This window comes from Gopherus evgoodei, chromosome 2, assembly GCF_007399415.2.
Source record: "Gopherus evgoodei ecotype Sinaloan lineage chromosome 2, rGopEvg1_v1.p, whole genome shotgun sequence".
Classification (NCBI taxonomy): domain Eukaryota; kingdom Metazoa; phylum Chordata; order Testudines; family Testudinidae; genus Gopherus; species Gopherus evgoodei.
This window is the reverse complement of record NC_044323.1, coordinates 49,140,928-49,162,345: the sequence shown is the minus strand read 5'-3', so window position 1 is coordinate 49,162,345 and position 21,418 is coordinate 49,140,928. Positions and strand designations below refer to the sequence as shown.

At 42.5% G+C, this 21,418-nt stretch overlaps 1 protein-coding gene and 1 long non-coding RNA gene across 3 annotated transcripts in view; one reads left to right on the top strand and one right to left on the bottom strand.

Annotated features, from left to right (window-relative positions):
• Positions 1–21,418, top strand: part of LOC115645664 — a 32,608-nt gene that overhangs the window by 1,476 nt on the left and 9,714 nt on the right. Inside the window, exons 2-3 of one of the 2 annotated variants that reach the window (XR_003998795.1) lie at positions 179–661; positions 13,999–14,127. This is a non-coding gene — a long non-coding RNA (uncharacterized LOC115645664). The remainder of the gene's footprint in view (positions 1–178; positions 662–13,998; positions 14,128–21,418) is intronic. The other variant, XR_003998794.1, reaches the window with a different exon arrangement.
• On the bottom strand, positions 1,325–5,961 carry DLX6 (distal-less homeobox 6). The gene is made up of 3 exons (XM_030550627.1): positions 5,512–5,961; positions 4,187–4,380; positions 1,325–2,453 (listed from the first exon to the last, which is right to left on the bottom strand). The coding sequence occupies exons 1-3, from the start codon at positions 5,870–5,872 to the stop codon at positions 2,202–2,204; spliced, it is 807 nt and encodes a 268-aa protein (XP_030406487.1). The 5' UTR covers positions 5,873–5,961; the 3' UTR covers positions 1,325–2,201.

Sequence of the window (21,418 nt, the reverse complement as noted above, 5' to 3'; positions counted from 1 at the left end):
AGGCTAGGTAGATATGCACCGGGTTTTCTAAAAAAGAAAAAATACTGTTGGTTTAAATGTATGATAGCTTTCTCTCTCACGTAATTTGAATAATTCAGTGAGACCCACTACCAGCTGTACTTCTGAAGCCTCTTCCATTCTTTTCAGCATTATAATTTTGGTTAATTTTCAATTTTAGGTCCTACGTCTCTGCAATTTGTGTATGAATAACAGAATAATTTTCCTCTTTTGTTTCGCCTTTCCTGTTCCTGAATCTAAATAAAGATGGCTTTTTAGTATTAAAAGTGGAAGAAAATTACAGGTAATTATCTTTGACGGTAAAAACGCTGTAATCAGCGGGCTACATGAAAAATTACTCTAATTATGGCTGCATTTAAGAGAATGGAAAAAAAAAACCTTCTTGTGGATAAAAACCTTAAATTGTCCCCAATGTCTGCTTCAAATTGGATGGCACTGCAGCTGGAGGCTTTGTTCAGAATTGATCCTGGGGAGCTCTGAACCCAAAGTTTCACAGTAGGAAGGGGGGAAAAAGAAAAGAAAACATTTTTCTTAATGTAACAATACGAATGGTAGAAAATGACAAGACTGATCGGTTTTAAACCATTCTGAAGACTGACTGAGCGTGGAAGTTGCTCAACAAAAAAAAGGAACGGGTATATTGGTAAGTAGTCTTTGCTTTGTGTCTAATTATAGTGACTGTCCTTTTGCACGACTGTATATAGCTGTCATTATAGGAGCACTCTGAGTATCTCTATTGACTTCTGATAAATGGCTCAGTGGTTTCAAGGTTCATAATTTGAAGGATGCCCAGGTCTCTAGCCATTAATTCTCGCAGTATGGGGCTTGTGTGACGAAAGGACTTTCATTTTCATTATTTCTGTGCTTTATACAATATAATAAAGATATAATTCGCCCTGGTCAGTGCATTGTATACCTACGCACCTTTCAAGCTTTGCAAAATATTGCGTAGCTTTAATTGTCTGTCTGTTAATCAAAAACAAAAAGGGCACCTCTTTCTTTCCCCCTCCCCCTCCGCCCTACTTGTGTATGAAGTAATGCAAAGCACTGAATTTTACTTCGAGATAAACCTCAGATTAAAAGACACTATAATGTTTTTTTCAAATATTGGAATTACCGAAATGACATAGGCTAAGAAATGACCGGGCGATTAGAAACATCCACAATTCTTTTTGCAATAGTTACATATGTATTGTCTCAGGTTTATTCTTTTTAAGAAAAATCTTTTCAAGGGTTTGTTGTTAGATATATTGCTCTCTATGTCACAAAATTTGTTAATATCTAGCTAGCTATCTAAAGCGGGTGTGCTTTATAATATATAGAGAAATACAGGACACACGGACGTTTTGTGGCTTTTACTCTATATATGAAAGAAGACAAAAACATACAAAGTATATTTACAACTAAAATTCAGCAATATATACAGAAAGGTTGCTCAATATAAACGTCTCTATAGCTTAGTAAATTGGTGAGAATACCCTCAATCAAGTACTGAACCTTTCAAAGCCATAGGATGGTTGTTCTGGTGGGTTCCTCCTTTGCCCTTTTCCTGTTAGATTTCAGGAGACTTTGGGAGGGGGGAGTTGGGGGCAGAGATCTGAGGGAGAGACAGTGGTTTCTTCTTGGTTGCTGTCCATTCCATTTTGATAAAGCATGCAGTTTTTGCTTCGTGGTAATGTTTTAATCGTACAGTATATTTTCCTTTTCAAGCATTTTTGCGCCCCCTCCCCTCCAGTCTGGCTTTGGTGAATACAAATGCAGGAGCTTGAATGGCCTCCCTTTCATCATGTAATATCGTTAGCTCATTAAACAAGTAAAAACGTTGCCGGCTATACTCAGGTTCTTCTGGTGGGAAAAAGTCTGTAAAAAAGTTTGCTTTGACAGTATACTCCAAAGCCACGAGGCTGGTTCCTTCGAGTCCAGATTAAAACATCCTAAAGAGAAGTGTCTTATGTGCGCCAGCATGGGGGGAAAAATGTCTCTTTCTGTTCAAGATCAATCACTGAGGTTACTAAAAGAAAACAACAAAACAAAAAAAAAAACAAAAAAAACCCCCAACCTTGTCTCCTTGCCACACATACAAGTTCACACAGAGCCTGTTAAATTGGCACCGCTGGCAAGACAGCGGACTGCTTGCCATATCGAGACATGGGCTTTTTGATAGATTATTTCTCTTGGACAATTCACATCATCTGTGGTCTCTGCATTGTGTCTTGATGTGGAGAAGAATACCAGTGAGAATAACCAGGCATGTAGCTGTTGGGAGGCATACTGACTCCCTTGGCAGAAGCTGAAACGTCCCAGACTGGAGGGAGAGCTGGAGACCGCGGGGACAGGGCAGCGGAACCTGGCAGAGGGTCGCTCTCATGAGGATTGCTGCCCTGCTTTAGCAGCTTCTTAAACTTGGAGCGTTTGTTCTGAAACCAGATCTTCACCTGTAAGCAAAAGGCGAAGAGATTAGGCCGCTGAGGAGCACCTAGCTGACAGCAGGAAGCACCCGACTGGGGTTATTTTTGATATATAGAGGGTTCTGAGTTTCCAAGTGGTAGGGATGGAGATGTGGGGTCAAGCTGGCATTTTTAGAGGGTTAAACAAGCTAGCATTCGAACAACCTATTGTTAATAACAGAAATAGTGACACTGGGAATGGAGATGTAAGTTTTAAAATTGGGTGTTATTTTCTTGCCCAGGCCACCAGTAGTGCACAATGGAATTTATTCTGTTTTAATTTCTCACTCTCTCACCTACCTATGTGTGTACATTTAAGTACTTACACGCATATATATATATGAACACACAAATATACACATGTACACACATGTAAACACACGTGGCATATTCCTCATTCTGTATTTTGGAGGTCGTTTGATTATTTGGAGAAACTGTGGTTAAACAGACAGAAGCATATCATCCTGTGTTAGGAGACACAGTAATAGTCAAAGGGCTCTTAAAAGTAAAACCTGAATCAGACAATTTGTACCATCAAGCTGTCCTTGCTTATATCCTTGTGGAAGGGGCTGACTAGAACAAGTGCTTTATCGTCATTTTAAAACCAGTTTTGAATGGAAATTGCTTTTTCAGAAAGAGAAACTGATATAAATCACCTTGGGTCGCATCCTGCCCTCTCTAGTCAAGTAAAACTCCCCGAAATTGAGTTTTCCCTGCATGAGGTCTGCATGATCGGGCCTTCCACGTTCGAATGATATATGGATGTAATTTAAAGATTCAAACCCTTGATCCTGCAACCCTTGCAGATAGTCTTTATGCAAGGATATTATCTCAATGGGACTACTCGTTTGTCTGTAGATTTTCAGGATCAGGCCCACATCTTGCGTATGTCAGAAGAAATGCCATTTGTACAATAAGCAAACATATTTCCAAAATTTATATCTACTCAATATTTAAAAATTGCCCAGGAAAGCTACTGTTGCCAACTGCAATTATAAAATATTGAAATTATTTATTAAAGCCATAAATGCACATAACTATGTTTTAAATGAATGGATAGTATTTATTCATGTGCTACTAACCCCTGCTTGTGAAGTCTGTAATGCCTAGTGTCTTTCAAGCTTAAATTAGCCAGGCTAGGACAGCTCCACCAACCACACTTAACTATGGCTTAACCTGCTATAATTTTGTACATGGTTGTCTTTGATCTTCAGATCTATTATCACCTTTTGTACATTTTGCCCAAGGGTAACCACTGCATTTGAGTTAGTCATCCAGGATGAATTAACTATTGATTTTACAGGTATTTTCTAATGCTCTCTTGCTTTCTCTGTCTCTATAGGTTGCCACGGTCTGGCTTTTTATTTTCATCTCTGCCTCAGGCCCAAGGTTTTCTTGCCTTTGTTCTGTGCTCTTGTCACAACCGAACAATTTCATGTTGGTGCAGTAATAATTTGGATCCATTTGTTTTTTCTAGTTGTGCCATCGAAGGGTAAAATTTGATAACTAGTCGGCAGGGGGAAACGCAGATTCAGTCAGTTATTTTAGTAGTGAGCCATTTACTCTGTACTGTGTAATAAGATAACTCACACCACATTTGGCACAGTAGTAGCATGTGTGTTACCTTTTCTACTATCATGTACTTCTAGTGAAGATCTCTCTTTGGTTGGCCTTTTATTGTATGACCAGGATTGCAGTGATTTGGGGTTCCCATAATTTACCTGTGTCTGAGTAAGTCCTAAGGAAGCTGCCAGTTCAGCTCTCTCTGGAAGTGCCAGGTACTGAGTCTGCTGAAAGCGATGATTTAAAGCCTGAAGTTGTAAACTCGAATAAATGGTTCGAGGCTTCCGTATCTTCTTGCCTTTTCCATTGAATCTGATTTCACCGTTTTCAATCACTGTTGTTTTTTGCTGATCTGCAAGCAAGCAGCATGTTTGAAATGTCACCACTCCAGAGAATGCAGATAACCCTCCTTGACTGTTTAACTGGGGCATTTTGTTGCTCTTTCCCCTCCGGAACAACCCGCATGCAACAATCCCATTGCCGTGTCAGTCCCACTGCCACAGTATGCACCCGGTCTGAGTGCTTAAAGGCATCACACCGAAATACCTCTTATTCGAACAGTGCGAATCAACGGACATAAGGAAGCCGTGCCTGTGTACTGGGTGGCTTGTTTTACTTACAAAAACACAGCATTTGTTTAATGAATGGATTGCTAGCTGCCTGGCCATCAAGGCGTTTACACGGCTAATTGACTTCATGTCGCCAGTTTGGTGGTCAGTGAATCACCAGTAGCAGCTTTAACCATGCTTTTTGTGCTCAGATCAGTACATAAAAATAATCTGCTAACTGCGGAGGGGGAAAAACAACCACAACAAACTCATCTTGAAACTTTCACTCCTCAGGTGCTAACAGACATTTGCCTAATGCCGATCCCCTCGCCTAGTGTCACAAAGGAGCAACAAACATTGTCTTTTCTCCCTTAGCTGAGGATGGGATCACTGCAACCTCTGTATAGCATTTCTCCCCAGCCATTAAGAGGCGGCTGCAGAAGCAGGGCGCTTGGTGAAATGCAAATGGCCAGTTTCACGTTAAATTTAGCTGAGCAGTAGGCCAGCGCTCAGAGCATATTAATGGGCAACACAAACAAACAAACACACTCACACCTAAACAGTCCAAACCCGCCGCCAAATAGCGCTCCCGGGATGGAGAGATCGCAGCAAAGCCAGGAAGGGCTGTTGGTATCGCCCTGGAAAATAGCGCCCCGGGCTTTATAGCCCCACAAATAGATGCGCCTCTTGAAAGCCACCCAGACCTGGATGTCAGCATAGACATGCATACCTATAGGGACCGTATGCAATGAATAAGGCAGCTCCAGCATTTGCATGCCAGGCACACACCTCGTGCGAAGCGAAGGGAAAGCACCGAGCTGCGCAAATACGCGAGTCCCGGCTGCTCCGGGGCCAGCGCTGGAGCCGATCCCCGGGGGCGGCGGAGCCCGGCCGGGGGAAGGAGCCGAACGCGACAAGAACGCGGCCTCGCTCACCTGCATCGTCCGCCCGCGTCTGGCTGGCCGCGCTGCTGTTGTGGTAGGACTGGAGGTAAGGGCTGTGCTGCGAGTGGCTCATGTAGGGGTAGGCGGCCAGCGAGCGGTGGTTGTAGGAGTTGCCGCTGGCGGGGTAGGGCGAGCTGTGGTGGTGGTGCTGGTGGTGCGGGTGCGAGCCGGCCGCCGAGTGCAGGCAGTGCAGCGGGTAGTGGGCGCCTGCCATGGCCGGCGAGCTCTGCTGGGAGTGGGACTGCGGCGGCGGCGGCTGCTGCGGCGGCTGCTGCTGCCCGAACTCCATGAAGGCGGATTTGGAGGAGTCCTGCGCTTCCAGCCCGTCAGCCATCGTAGTCATGGTCATCATCAAAGTTTGGGAGTGAGAGAGCGGATCTCTCCGGCTCGCCCCCCGCGCGCTCGCTCTCTCCCCAGCCACCTTAGAGCCTATTATCCTGCACTGGGAATTAGTGAGGTGGCTTTTTTTTTTTTGGAGGGGGGGGAGAGCAGTAGTGAGAGGGGCCTTGTTCGCGGAGGGAGGGGTGAGGGGAGGGGTGTGGGGGGGGCTAGTCCTGGGATTTTTTCCCTCTCCTCTTCCCCTCCATTCCCCCCCCTTGGTTGTTGGTTTTTTTGTTTTGTTTTGTTTTTTTTGGCTGGCGGAGTTTAAAGCGGAGATTTCTGAAGGTGGATGCTGGTAAAGTTGAGCTTCTGCTTTTAGACTTGAGGCAGAGACGCCACAAGTCGAATGGTTTGTCTCCGAAGGGCAGTGCCTTCCCATTGGTCAGTCAACCCCTGACGTCACCACCCCGGAGGCTGCGACTGGCGTCTGTGCGAGCTTGAGTTGAGCCCACCTTCGGTAACTCCAAATCCCGGCTCGAGCGCGGCGAGGCGGCGTGCGCGCGCCTTCCCCGGCCGCGGAGCTCTGCTGCTCCCCGCCAGACAGCAGCCCCCAGGCGCTGCAAACGCAGGCTTCCGAGCCGCTCGCTTCCTCCGAGCCGCAGATTAGACAAAAGGAGTCCATGCTGTCACGGGGGGCATTTTTTGCTCCTGTTGTGTGCATTGTCGGGCCAATGTAGCAGACAGCCAAGTATAACACAGCTACTAACCTACTAAAGGTATTTCAGTCCATCTGTACAGCCCAGAGTTTGAATGCACCTTAGGTTTCCCTCTCCTCTACTTCAAAACATGCAGTCAACCCAAGTGAAAAGGGAAGCTTAAAAGTGGAAAAACAGAACCGAAGTGCATGCTCCAGCCCCTCGTTCTTCCTGGGACTGGCTCCTTGTTGACCAAGACAATATTCTCTATATTTTAGGAAGAGCAGCAGCCTGCTCACTGCAGCAGCGAATCATTGGAGATCTGACAGTAATGCATTTTTTCCTATTGAAAACAGAAGCTACTGTAATGCTTTCAAATATATGCAAATGATACATGCGGTTAGTGGTTTGGCAAATCTTGATTACAATATAAACTACCCAAGAAAAAGTGCCTTCCTCCTAAATTTGTCTTTAGATTACAATTCCAGTTGATTTTATTTTATTGTCAACATTGTTAATGATAAAAATAGAGTCGTTTTACAGTTATTTTTACTTTCTGGAAGGAGGCAATTAGACGTCTAATCAGGAATACACAAAAATCTCCCATGATTAACTGCAGTACTTTGTTCAAATTGCTGCTATAAAATTCAGAACAATTTGCCTGTAATGATTATGGACTGGGTTTATTTTGGGAGGTGGAATAAAAGTGGATATAGCATAAATTATCCTCTAATTATACACCAGTGTCGCCTCAATTATCCTCTTATCAAAATGGTTGTCTAACTGCCGCATTTAGTTTCAATTCTCTCCTTTTTTTCTATAAAAAGAACTTCATACCTTGTTATTATTAATCCATTTATTATTTGCTAGGGGATTTATATCTGAACATCCAGGTGGTATTACCACTTCTCTTTCAAAGATGGACTGGGGAAAGACATTTAGTTTGAACCACCACTGTTGCGGATCTATCCTTTTTTTTGCTTCCCTTGTTTAAATCTCCTCGCGTCCAGCTAGAGAAAGCATGAACTCCAGAGCCAGACTCTACTGAAGAGGACCCAGGCAGAAAAAGAAAGGAGATGTGCAATTGGTTAAACTTAGAGAAAGCTGGAAGTTCTGTAGATTGGGAAATGGGATCAATCTTCGGGCTTTGAAAACCACCAGCAGTTGCAGTTTGCAAAACAGCTTTCAAGACTAAGCCCAGAAACGTATCCAAAACGAAGTACATGTCCTGACACTATTTCTGAGAGCGACATTTCCAGGGGACTTGTTTCGAACCTTTGCAGACTATTTAAAAACGCATCGCTTTTGGAAACATCAAGAGAAATTTAAAACAAACAAACAAACCGTTGCTTTGCTTCTCAGCACGGTTATTAGCCCTAGGAAAGGGGTGGAAGTGGTAGAACGTGATCTCACTATTTGCATATTGCACCGTACATGCAGTCGATGGGTTTGAGCTATTTGTTTCCCGGTGCATAGCCCCTAATCTCTCGGCGTTTATAGTGCAATTTGGGGGAATTGGGGGGGTGTCTTTTTTCTAGGGTGGCCGGGATGTTTTATCCCCCCTCCACCCATCGGTGTTCAACTTCTTGAGCCTCTGGAGTCGGTTCAGTAACTCTGAATGCAGTTGTAAGTGTCTCGCTTTTGCTCTCCTCTTTTAACAGGAGTTCTACGTTAACATGCGAAAGGGTAACCCGATCCACGCGTTTACAAATCTACAATGAATAAAAATGCTCATAGTAAAACAGAGAGGGAGGAAGACAAGGGAAAGAGCGGACTATAACATTCGTGCTCCGGCCTCCTGTTCCTATTGGGACTCTTGATTCATAGGGTGTAGGTAATGTACTCAGTAGGAACAGGTACATTTGGCAGTTTTATTGCTTTATACCCTCCAGCTTGTTGTTAACACCAGGAAGGCGTTTTTCTGCAGGTGCGCATACTACCATTTTCTCCACGCTTTTCGGCAACAGCAAAAGCCTGCATAACAAAAGATGTCAGACAAGGGGCTAAGGAATGCCTTCAGAACGTTGGTTTGAAAGGACTCTGGCTGCATACTGTACAGCTCTGGAGTAAAGCCTGCGAAAGGTGGAACGCTGTACGTATTTTTTTTTGTAGTAAAATCTACATGCCACGCTTAAGAAAGAACTAGGCATCCTGGTCCTGAAACAAACAAGCAAAACAAACAAACAAACAAACAAACAAGAGACAGGAATAGCGTAAAGTAACTGCTTCTTCCATAGGCAACATATGGGTATAGCTGTGTTTCATCTTAAAGCTTGGGTTAAGTGACGGGTGTGCACCTGTATGTAGAACACATAGGGGAATGTGTGTGTGTCTGTGGGTGTGTGTGTAGAGTTTCACTTTAGAATAATAAAAGAATACAGGAGTATAAATAATATAGTCAAAGAATAAAGTATATCTACTTTTATTTATTAGTGATTTATTATTACTCAAGGTGTGTGTATACGCACACACACATTCTCAAGGTGTATATCTAGATATAGCTGTAGATGTCCTTTGAGCAATTTACAGGGTAAGGACTGGCATTTTCTATAGGAGGGTTGAATACATCAAGCCGTATACTGGTAATTTTCCCCAATTTAATTAGGGAAATGTGTCAGTATGGAGCGGGCGCTTTTCAGGGTTGATTGGCTGATATTAATAACTCTTGACTAAAAGGAGCTATGGTGGTTGTAAATATTGATTGTTTTCTTTTTGTCCTAGAGTTCGGGGGGACCACACCTTTAGGGAGTGGAAAGTGCTGAGGGGGGTTGTTGTAATGCCGCAAAAAAGGTTGTTTTTTTTTCTTTCTTTCTTTGCTGAACTCTGGTTTAATCGCCGGCAGGAGCTAGGCTGCGCCTCTCTCGCCCCATTGTCCCTGCGGCCCCCACTGCTTCTGGGTGTCTTCTCCCCCGCAGAGAAGGGAGGGCGATGCCTGCCCGGGAAGGGACCTCTATTATTTATGGGGGGAGAGAGACAATTTGGAGAATAATGGAGGCCGAAGCCTTTCTTTGGGGGGTGGGGTGGAGGCAGGTGTAGATATTTCTTCTCATAGGGAAAGGCAGGATTTAAGGCCTACGCTTTTGGGGGGGTGGGAAAGAAAGAAAGAATTTCTGAATAGGGCTCCCACACTAATTTGTCTCAAACAAGAATCCTGAACGCAGAATGTATCTATCTATCTATCTATCGATCGATCGATCTAGGTGTGTGTGCCCTTCAATGTGTTGTATGACGCTCTGGTAAAGCAGGGAAGGGGATGGTTGCCAAGTTGGACTCAGTTACCAGGTCGATTCTAAAGAAATTAGACCTGTATAAATATCCTTTGAATTCACAGAAATAACTCGATATTAATTTACCTGGTCACTAAAGAATCAGATGGTATAGGAAAAGTCTTCACTTCTTTCTAGTGTGGACTTCAAGTGTATGAAAAGGTATCAAAAATCAATAAGCAAATCGTGAATCCGCACAGAGAAATAAATCCCTTGCTCCCAAAGCTGAAGCAAAGACAATGTTGCTCTCCTTTCCAGACACTCTCGGGACTGAGGCTTGCAAAGTTAATTTTGATGGGTTGTGAGACTCTAGTCTCGCTAGAAAAGCTCCTCGTACATTTCAGTCCCTGGTGGAATTGTTCAAGATTTCGACTTTTTTTTCTTTTCTTCTGTAGACACTAACTGGGTTCTCTGGGATTTAGACAAAAACTAAAGAGCCACTTTTAAATATCTGTTAACAAATATTTCCCAAAAATGAAAAGCGGCAGTTAATCATTAATGTTCTTTCTACTAATTGTTTGGGTTTTGGACATTTCTTTTGACTGCCAAATTTGAGCTCTCGAAGCAAGGTAGAAAGGACCAGTGCCAGAATATGTTTATTCACGGCCACAAACCCCAAACTACAACCATTTCAAACGTTTAATCGGCCTTTAGTCAATTATAGGCTAATGTTGATTTCATTGCAGCTTTACCGAAACACAATGACTTTCATATTATAGAAATAGAATGCATTAGGAATGTGTGATGCCACTGTATTTGAAACATTAAGCCTGGCAAGCTGGCATTTTAAAGAGAGATGGATTGTTGTTGTTACAGCGGTACTGGCAGCCAGATGGAAAAAGAACTTAAAGCTATCTAGAAAACTTCACGATGGAATGTAGGCCTTAAGAAATACAAAATAATTAATTGGAGAGAAATGGATGATGTACATTCATTCTTACACATATGCAAACACACACACTGTCTTCATCTACATAGACATGTATGAATATGCCAAGTATACTTCTATTGATAGTTTTTTAAAAAGAAAACGTAAAGCATGCAATACTAACAACACTAAAAACAAAATACAAAATACTCTCTCGTATTTTATTTTATTTTATTTTTACGCCTATAAAGTCATGTTTCTCTGGCCACAAAAGCTACATGTAAAACAAGGGACACAACCGTTTGAAGGAATTGACAACAACAGGAAACAGGAATCTATTTTTAGGGTATAATATGGAGTTATATAATCAGTCAGAGTCTTCCTAAATGCCTCCGGCAGTTTCTGTTTCATTCATTCATTCAACAACACCAAAGAAAAACAAAACACCACATTTGTATTTCTTATTTTTTTTCTTTGAAATAAGTTTTATTCTGACAATATAGGGATGGACTTTTGAGATGTATTCCCTACTATATCAGGGTCCTTTTAAAATCCAGAAGTTTTTTGTTTGCTTGTTTGTTTGTGGTTTTGAAATTGAGTCTTTAATTAGTTTAAACGTCTAAGGATGTAAATGCATGCCTAACTGAATGATCATTTTAGACAGTATTATTGTAAAAAGGGCTCAAAGCAGTTTTCTACGCATTTTGGACATCGGAGCACGCCCCCATAGGCCAACACGCGCGCCGATAAACCCACACCAACACATATAAACATGGACACATTTGAGCTAGGGAATTATTTACCCAAGAATTGCTGGAAAACTCAGATAGGAGCTAATTTTATAATGTCATTATCATGTTTATTTTCTAGTTACTTAGTGTTTTAGGGGGGAAAGGGCGGGGTTATTGTATGATTTCTTTATGGAGCTGTTGGTGATATAGAGAAAAGAGTTTAGAAAGGGAGGTTATTCATTTTAAGCCGGGGAAAAAGCATGTGTGTGTCTGAGAGAGAAGAAAGTACTGCTTCTGGTGATAACCTGGGAAAGATATATTAAAATACACCCTGCTATATGCACACAGCATCTATCTATCTATCTATCTATCTATCTATCTATCTATCTATCTATCTATCTATCTATCTATCTATCTATCTATCTATCTATCTATCTATCTATCTATCTATCTATGGTTAATTGTGTATTGCCTTTATTGACAGTAAATTCCCCGCTAACTGAATACACAGTCTAAGCTTGTGCATTCTGAAATGCTTCTAAATGTACAGCCCGGTTTGAAGGCGACTGGTTCACATGGGAGGCGTTTCCTACATACTTTACTTTTGACATTGTTCACAAGCGTTAACTGCCCGGGAATGACGATTCCACAACAAATAAGCAAAACTATGTCTGATTAAAACCGTCCTTCCTTGGCAGTTCGACTCTGCCTTCATTATTTACTGCTCCCAGAGAGCAGAGAAAGGCTAAACAAAATCTCTCTCCCTACATCTGCTGATCACATTTCTCTTTTCAGGCTCATACGCCTGTTTACCCCTAAACACATTACTGGTCTCTTCTGCCAGGATGTCATCTTGCCATCGCCTTAATAGCAACTGAGTGGGAAGCAAAGGATCCCACAAAAAGAGGTCACCTCCTCAATATGAAAGCAAGCTATTTTAAGGAGAAGCTGGGGAGTTAAACGCTGCCAGTCCAACAGTAAGAGCGGCGTGGAGGTTCTTCTGGATTTCAACCCACTAGCATCATAACAGACAGGCAGGCGTCGATGGCTTTCCATGCCGCTAGTGTGAAGGAAGTGGCAAGGGTGAGGGGGGGGGGAACCCTCCGAGCCTGCAGATGGATCACACACGCAGCTTTCTGTATTGTAACGTGGGTCAAAATAATAGAATTCAGAAGGGAAAGATCCGCAGAGAGCCAGCCACTGTCTCTTGTACAGATTTGTAGCGAAGCCTGCGCTGTAATTAAAACCTTACAGTCAGATTAATTCAATGTGTTGCTCTACAGCGGTTTTTTTTCTAATAGTCAAAATCCGCTTTACAATTGAATTAGGTTTAAGGACTTTTTCTGCGTGGCTCTCTGCATTTGCCAGGGGATAGGAGATAATGTTATTGCCTAGCACATTCTTTCTTCTCCCAAGGTATCAGCTCCAGGAGTCGACTTGGCTGGGGAACCTGATCGGTACGGGACCCATACAATGCTTTTAGTAGGGAGCTAAACATGATGGCTTTGGCAGTAAGGGGTAGCTTCTTATTAATGTATACCTGCCATGTAACAGCAATGATACGAGTATTGAGCAAAACATACCAACACGAGTCATCGTGTTCAGTTCTCTCTCTCTCACACACACACTTCTGTCCCCAGATTCATGAGGGAAAATTCTCCAGTCTATCTCGGAACAATTTCAGATTGAATGCTCCCCCGAGTGTAAATGATTGGTGCCCTCTCTATATTAGCAGTTGGGTGACAGACAAGAGAAACTTGTGGTTCTCCCCCCCCCCCACGCTCTTCTCCCTTCCCTTTTTTTTTTGAAAACCTTCCAGAAATTAAGGGTAATATTTCAAGATCTCTGTCAAGATGTCTCCAAGGCTTTTTTACTTGGCACGCCACCCTAGTGCTCTGGTGGTGCTGAAATAAATGTTTTATTATACGGAGAAAAAAATCCTCTGAAAAAACACACTTCAAACTTTCAAACTCCGAAGTGCCCGACATGGAAAAGCTCAGACCCTAATATAAACTCTAGGCCCTTTTAAGTCAACCACAGGCTACAATTTCTTCTGCGGTACCAGTCAGTCTATCCCCAAACCAAACTCAGCGCTCAGGGTTTCAGGAATTCTTATACCTTCCTCTGATCGAGTTGCAGCTATTTCGTCAACGTTTTAGACGCTCAGCTGAACGTGCCTCTTAAAAACATAGGACTTCTAGTAAAATTCACGATTAGTGTGTCATTTCAGCACCGTTTGAAAAATCGCCAGCTCCTTGGCAAGTGAAAGCAGACGCGTTAATTGCAGTAAATTATCGCGAGGTCCTCTTTTCATTCTGTTTCGCCCCAGTTTATTTTTAGTGCGCTTCAAATGCCTACACATTTCCCTTGTTGGGATCAGTGCAATTATTTACTCTACCTTTAGGGATGCATTTACCCACCACTGAATGGCAATGTAGTAAACACAGAAAAATGTCAATCCAGTTATTGAGGTTTATTTAATATTAACGGAGGTAAACATGTGGTTTTACTTTGTCTTCAGGCCGTCCTCATTATTTGGAATAGATTGCAATGAGCTCTTCCTATTTTTCCTTTCAATATTGTTGCTTCTTTTTCAGGATCTCGGTAGAGAGTAAAAAACAATGCTTAAAATAAAACTGGAACAGATATCCCAGAGGGATTCATTATCTACAAACTCTCTGGAGAAAAATCTAAGCAGAAACCAGTGGTTGGGACTTTAAAAAAAGGTAAAAGCCTCTTTAGCAACCGTCTCCCCCAAATTCCTCATGGTCCGATCATCTAGAGCAAAAAAAGCTCTTGACAATGTCACTAATTCACTTTCACTGGAGTATTGAATTCGCCTGCCTGATTAATTGCTCACATACAACACTGAGATTTAATTTCCTGTGAGTGAAGATCGTCACCTTTCCCAACCTGGATGGTCCGCTGAACCATCACCCCACGACAAAGAGCATTGTGCACTGAACAAATGCAATAAGAAAGGACGGAGGGAAGGGGTTAGGGATAGGCCAGGTATCTGTAGCACTAAAGGAGGGAGGTAGCCAAGGATTCTGACAGATGGATCCGAAACATATCAGATCTGGATTAACTTGCCTGCTTTGTGAAGCGTCTGCATCTGAGAAACCAGCCCTCCTCCATTCTGCCCCTGGCAGGTTTTGTTACGAGTGCCTTTATAAATGTTGGATCCCCCTCTCCTCCTTTAAAGATCCGTTCCGTTTCTTTTTCTCACCACGGGAATATTTCCACTCTCTGTAAAATAAAACAAAAAAGCCCAGAAGAAGTAGAAACGTTTGTTGTTGTTTTTTTAACGAAAACATAAGTAACCTAATTTCGTATCGTGGAAGTAAATTTTATGCTAGGATATATTTTGCATAACATGTAATCTCTCCGAGCCGGAAGACATTTAATTAAAGCCATACTCCGAGAAGTACAGTTAAAAGAGAAGTCATATCACCACATACCCTCATTCACATTCAGGATTCAGGACAGAATTCACATTGTTTTAGTGTAGTGTGTCTCCTTCCTGACATACGAGGCCTGGAAACACAAGAAACACCACAAAGGATATCGGGGGGGTGGAGGGAAAATAGTGCCGGAAGCGCTAATAAATGGGGTTCATTTATTTTGCCTAAATACCATTGCTCTCTGTTTCATGATTCTGAATTTCCGATCAAAATAATTTAGAGGAACAGAAATAAGATAACGGTTGCTATAGGATGGAGGTCACTTTAAATCCCTGGGACAGTTGTTTGATGTTATCACTTCACTCTGGTGTGCTGAAGTCTTCTTAATATTGTTTTGGAATACACACATCATTGGGTCTAGAATATACGGCACGTTTCAGGGGAAAGCGGGTTGCTCTTGGGCCATTTCTGAGATGTCCTGCAGTTCACACGAAAAAAAGGGCAGGAATGCACTTGGGTTTTTTCCATCATCTAGAACCTGCCACTAGCCCAATGTTCTTCCTGTGCTTGTGCACAAGGGGCTAGGGACCAAGTGCTTAGAAAAGCAGACACAAAAATGCAAATAGCCTGTCTGCTCGTTTAAACGTCAGACTTTGGGAAATGATTGTATTACACGCGGCTGATCAGCGTGTGTATGAAAAGAGCCAGCACCACCAGTACCGTCACGGGATCTATGAGCTTTTATTCCCAGAAGAGTTTTGCACCGCTGATAAATTTTCTATTGGAGCTTTTTTCCTCCGCTCCTTTCAGTATTTTGACTAATCCCATGTCATAATACTGATTTAGCCCCAAAAGAAAGGGGAGAAATGCCCACATCCCCAAACGTATGCATTTGATAAAGAACTCTCAGCAGAACACTAAGGCGGGTCTACTTGGAAAGGAGTAGTCTTCACTAGTATTTTTTAAAGTAAAACCACAAGATCATCTCGCAAATTCCAAATGGAAACGGGAGCGTTACTGCAAGGTTTGCTTGTTGGTTATCTTATATAATATTTACAAAGGCAGGGATATTTAATTATAAAGCCCTCACTCCCATCTTTCTTCCGTTCAAGTTCATAGAAAAAACTCCACGGAATGGGTGGGGATAGGATCGGGCCGTAGGTAATAATTCTGTCTACAGCAAATTTCGTTTCACAGGCTGCTAGATCGTTCTCCTTTCTGTGTGTACTTTTGTTACTGGCGCTCCTAGTACGGTTTGATATCCTTCAAAATGACTGTCTATGCCCCAATAACGTGTAATTAAGACATTTTAGCTAGTTCTTTTTCTTTAAAGTGGCATCAAGACATTATAAAGGCGTGAAAAGAAAACAGCAGCAGTCCTACCTCACGGTTGTGACTGTCTCATTTCACAGGAGACAAAATTCAGCGGTCAAATCAAATCAGAAAGGCTCTGCTTAGTCTCCATGTAGCGGTAATTAAAAATATTAATTGGCTGCGTCGACTGCTCAAGAAGACAAATGTTGGTAAAAAGCATCATTAATCCTCCACTCATTAACAGGCAGTAGGGGAAGCTGGGCTGCTAGGACGTTCAAAGGAGCAATTTGTTTAGTGTTTCCCAAGATCTAAGAAATGATTTAAAAAAATATTTTCCATTACTTAAAAAAAACCAAACATTAACTTTTATGTGGCACTAAGCAATGGTCGGTTAAAGCGTTTTAAATGACCTAATTGCAGTTTTAGAGGACAAAGTAATCCCCCTCCCCCAAAGCCACAGCTCTCATTAATGTTGCTATCAGCAAACGCTGCAGAGAGGCGTCACTTCAGCTCTTGCTGGTGTGTCCTAAGGGCCTTGTCCCTCCTCATCCCTGATTTCAGGAAGGTCCTGTTAGACTAGCCCGCAAACAGCTCTTCACAAGTTTTCAAGGCACTGACCACTGGGCCTGATTCTCCCCTTACCTGGAGTCACCCGCTGCAATCACTGGAGTTACACTGGTGTGTGGGTGGAAGTGGAGGAAAATCCACCCCATAATAGGAAACCCGGTTCTGCACTTCTTACGTGCCCCGTGAAGCCACTGACTAGCTTCATGGGGCTGACTAAGAGAGCGCAGCATCGGGCCCGGAGTGGACTGGCGAGGAAACTTCTGCAATTGCCGAACCAAGTTTGCCAAACGCAAAAGCGCGTTCGGGCAGATCAACTGATCTCTGTCCCTTAAAGCTGCGGAGATAAGAGCCCAAGAGCAGAGAGATCTGCGAAAACGTCACGTCTAAACGGATACAGGGAGGGACCTTGCTGCTTGGTGCAGTGAGACTCTCATTTAATTCACCGACAGAAAACTTGCTGTTATTTACGTCCTTTGGGCTGACAGAAACCTGAAGAAGGCAGAAGAACCTGCAGAGCCGACCTGGCCACCCGTCCTGAAATCTAGTCAGTGCAAGAGACCACCCTGCCTTCAGGCAGAGCACAGCTCCAGTGCCTCCAGTCAAACCGGATCAGTTAGACTAGACAGGTGATAGCTCGCAGTGTCCTACCTCTCCTGGGAGCGTGTAGGCCCAGAGGTCCCCGCTCCCGGTGGCTGGCCCTGGGACTGTCCTTCCGCTTTATGACAGCCGCAATGGACGGAGGAAACGTGAAGAAGAGACACTAGAACTCACGGGTGGAGCTGAGCTTCCAAGCGAGGAGGGAGAGCGAGCCCCGGGCCCTGCAGCAGCCAGCTCCGCAAAGGGACCCGTCTGAAGTGCGCTTTGAGGGGACTTGCGAAATATCTGCTTCCCCTCCATATGCTATCCGAATTGCCTCTACATTCCTGCATTGCAGATCTCTTCCCTCCCCACCCCCTTCCCTACACATGGTTTAGTAACAGATCCCCTCAAAGACAGGCTCCAAAGCCACATTTTCATGAGTGGACTTTTTTAGCTGGCTGATCAGTTGCCCCTTCAAAACCACCGCCTGCCATTGCATGGTGTCAGTGGCCTCTGGGAGAGTGAGGCCGCCATCGGGGATTATTGATAGGCCTCATCTAGACATTATTACAGCTCTGTTACCCCTGAACTCTCAGAGCCACAGCACTTTATCATGTGAATTCAACTATTGGGCATGCGCGCTGAGGCCAGCAAGAAACAGCCTTGTTCCGTTTTCGTTGAAAAAAAGTGACCGAGCATGCTCAGTAACCGATTTTTCATATAATCTAGGATATTCCCCTAACCCTTCAGTAATCCACAGGTTGGACTAATGAGCTGCAGTATCTCAGCTGACAAATAACATCTTGTTATCTAAAGAGAGAAGCGAGAAGAAGGTAAAACATCGTATGAGACCATCGCTCTCTTGTTGGCCCCCTCATTTCAGTTATTGCCATTCACGAATTAAAACACGTGCTTAAGGAGCTGTCTAAATAACCGCACGCTCTTCTCCAACCTATAAGGCATGAGCATCGCGATTTCTCTCCATTCTGCAAACTAGCTTTAGACGTTCCCCGGTTAAAGAAGCAGGCGCCCAGTCCTGAGGGCCCCCGCTAGTTGTAGGGCATGAAATTCCCCCGTTTACTGCAATATTTAGGCATAAGGGAGTTGTCTGAGGCTTGGGCTTTTGCCTTAAACTCCATGGCCATTGTCAAACGAAGATGCTCCTTTAACCTAATACCGTGAACATTTTGAAAGCCTGTTCTGCAAATGGGTGTTGTTGTGCATCACAGTCACGTACGCGCACACAACTACTTCATTGGGAAAGATTCACTCACCTAGAATCTTACTGCAGCTCCATTTGTTATAACCTCAGCTTACGAAGTATCAGTCCTGAGCTGCCGATATCTATTTATAATTTAGCACCACTAACCAAGGACCCCATTATGGGGAGTTTTGCTTAAGGACTCAGGATCGGGCCCTAGATTTCTGACACGCAATATTACTGGTTTACTATAAGATCCTTATGCCACCCGAGCTCAACCATTAAAATTCCTTGTAGCTATACTTTCCTTAAAGGGTGTTTATGAGCTGAGGGCCATGCAGCTCTACATAAATGTAAGTGGTAATATGCAAAGTCTTTATATACCACTTACTTTATTTCAATAATCATTTATTTTGGATTTAAGTATCATGAACTTAGCTGAAAGGTTAGTGTGGTTTTATTTTCATAACAAGGGACTTCTCCTACATTAAAAAAGTATTAATCAGTAGAAAGTAAGATATGGGGTTTTGATGCTCTGATGTCACATTAATAATTGTTGCATCATGTAACTTCCGACATCTTGGTTTTAATTTGCAGTGAACCAAACAGAGATATTTGCAATTTTTAAAATAAGCACTCTGTGTAATAAATGGGAACATTGTGCATGAATGCTGTTTCTTCCCCCTTTCTTTAGAAGACATTATTAGCTCTGACAGCATGCAGCTCAGGTTTGGAGGAGAGGATTTTGTAAAGGGATGACAGACAGGAAGGGCAGCAATCATGGGCTTCTTGGGCTAAAGCTTTTTTTCTTTTTTATCAGAATGTTCTGTTCGATGCCATTTATCCTTGATGATAGAAAATTGCTCTGTTGCCAGGACGCTGCTGCTGAAATAGAGGGCAGGAGCCACATTTCCATTTTGCAGCTTGAAAGCTATTCAAATGAATGTGTAGAAAGGGGGGGGGGGAATCTAGAGATAAACAAATGAGAATAAATCGAGTTCCTCTTTTCTTTCTTTTTCTCCCTCTTTTTTTGAGGGGATAGGGGAGCTCTTCATTTCTTACATAGTTTTTTTTTTTTTTTTTTTTTTGTTCATCAGCAGTTGGAATACCTGTGAAGTGTTGTAAATCAAGGGACATTTATTCTGGTGCTGCTAACGCTACTGAAAATGTAAACATATTAAAGAAACTTATGTATATGTGTGTGTATACACACCCACCCACAATTTTTATGTGTAGGTCTATAGCGAGAGAGAGAGAGAGAGAGAGAGAAGGAACTGCAAAAATGATCTTTCAACAGTCTTTCAATAAGTATGATTATCTACCAATGCTTTTAAGTGTTGACTATTATGGAAAAGTGTCATTCTAAGACTATTAAGACAGAAATATTTAAATCAGAGTATTTACACTTCTTCTCCACTTGCTTATTTTTCATCTATTTTCACTTCATGTAACACATTGGCAATCAGAAAAGATCTAGAACATAACCAAACAGCTATGTACTACTGCACATGACTAATGTTCAATATTTAGCCCAATGAGGTTTGTTTATCATTTAAAAGCTAGAAAAAGTCAAAATAAGTCGGGCCCAATATTTATAAACCAGATTTATTAAAATGATAAATAATTCTGTTCTTCCTTGATGTTTATCCAACTTTCAGATTAGCTGAATAGTTTAAAAACCGGAGCAGAGGATTTTTAAACCATTTCAATTTCTTGTTTCTTCTACAGGCTGCTGCTGTATCAGGCTAGAAATGTTGGCCATACCTTGACTGAGGCTGTAAAAACTCCCAAAGTGTCCTTTTACCACAAAATAACTTTTAAAGAATTCTAACTGCACTGGTCTGTGCAAAGTCTGGTGCCAGTGAGTCATGGGGTTTTGCAGATTATGCAGTGTCCTCTTAAACACAGAATTTTAAGTGACCATAATGTATACGGTGACATACTAAATTTGATCCGCTGGGATTTTTTCACTATGTCATTTCAACCGAGTTTTGCCTCCTATTAATCTATAATTAGCATGTTGGCTTCAAATATAATGTATTCCAAAGTGGCACCTTGTTAGATGTGGTTCTCGTCTGCAGTGAAGAAAACCTGAAGAAGAAGACAGAAGAAGAAAGAACTATGAGTGAGAGACATTGATTTATTGGCCTTCTCCAATAGCTTCTCCACGAGTGTCCAGTCCAGCCAAGCACAAGACTTCATTATTGATTTTTAAATTTCTCTTCAGCTGAAAGTATCACACTGCAGATAATAATGAAGTATAATCACTGCTGCTGTCAGATTATACTAAATACACAAATCCAAGGGCTCAAGAGTGTTAATTTTTCTAAATGATTAAGATGATGTTTCTTGCCGAATTACCTGTCGGGGATATTCCTGTGTCCCTGAGCATACACAACACAGATCTCCCCAACAGGCAATGCTGGATATGTTAATGTAAATACATTGTACATATATCATAATTACATAATTGTTTGCACTGTACAAAGCGTTTGTTATTGTAGTCCAAGACTTTTAGTGCTTGCAAATAGGACATCCTAACAAAACAAACAAACTAAAAAAACGCCTTCTATCTGGCTCGACATACACCTGGCTGGCTCAAGCTTGCATTCTAATTTAATATGGTCTCTGGAGATATTTTAATCGAAAGTATATGCATATATACACACTTTCTACTCGATTGGACACTCATGGAAAAGCTGTTGGCGAAGGCCAATAAATCCCTCTCTCTCTAGTACTTTTTCTTCAGATTTTCTTTAATTGCGGAGGAGAATCACAACAAACAAGTTGCCGCTTTGGAATGAACATTGTAACCCCAAAGTGCAGTACATGTGCAGTGTATGTATTTCCCAGGCTGTCTTAATGGAGCATTAAGTTGTGTTCACACATTGCGAGTCTCTTTTCCTCTCGTGGTCTGTGTTTGCTTCCCTACGCTGACAGGATACGTCCTGG

What these genes read in the sequence shown, in the direction of transcription:
- DLX6 (XM_030550627.1), bottom strand. Translation starts at nt 5,872, where the DNA reads ATGATGACCATGACTACGATGGCTGACGGGCTGGAAGCGCAGGACTCC. An exon ending in GACGCGGGCGGACGATGCAG is followed by an intron (nt 4,381 to 5,511) that starts GTGAGCGAGGCC and finishes GCTTGCTTGCAG; the next exon opens with ATCAGCAAAAAACAACAGTG. An exon ending in TAGGACTTACTCAGACACAG is followed by an intron (nt 2,454 to 4,186) that starts GTAAATTATGGG and finishes TTTTGCTTACAG; the next exon opens with GTGAAGATCTGGTTTCAGAA.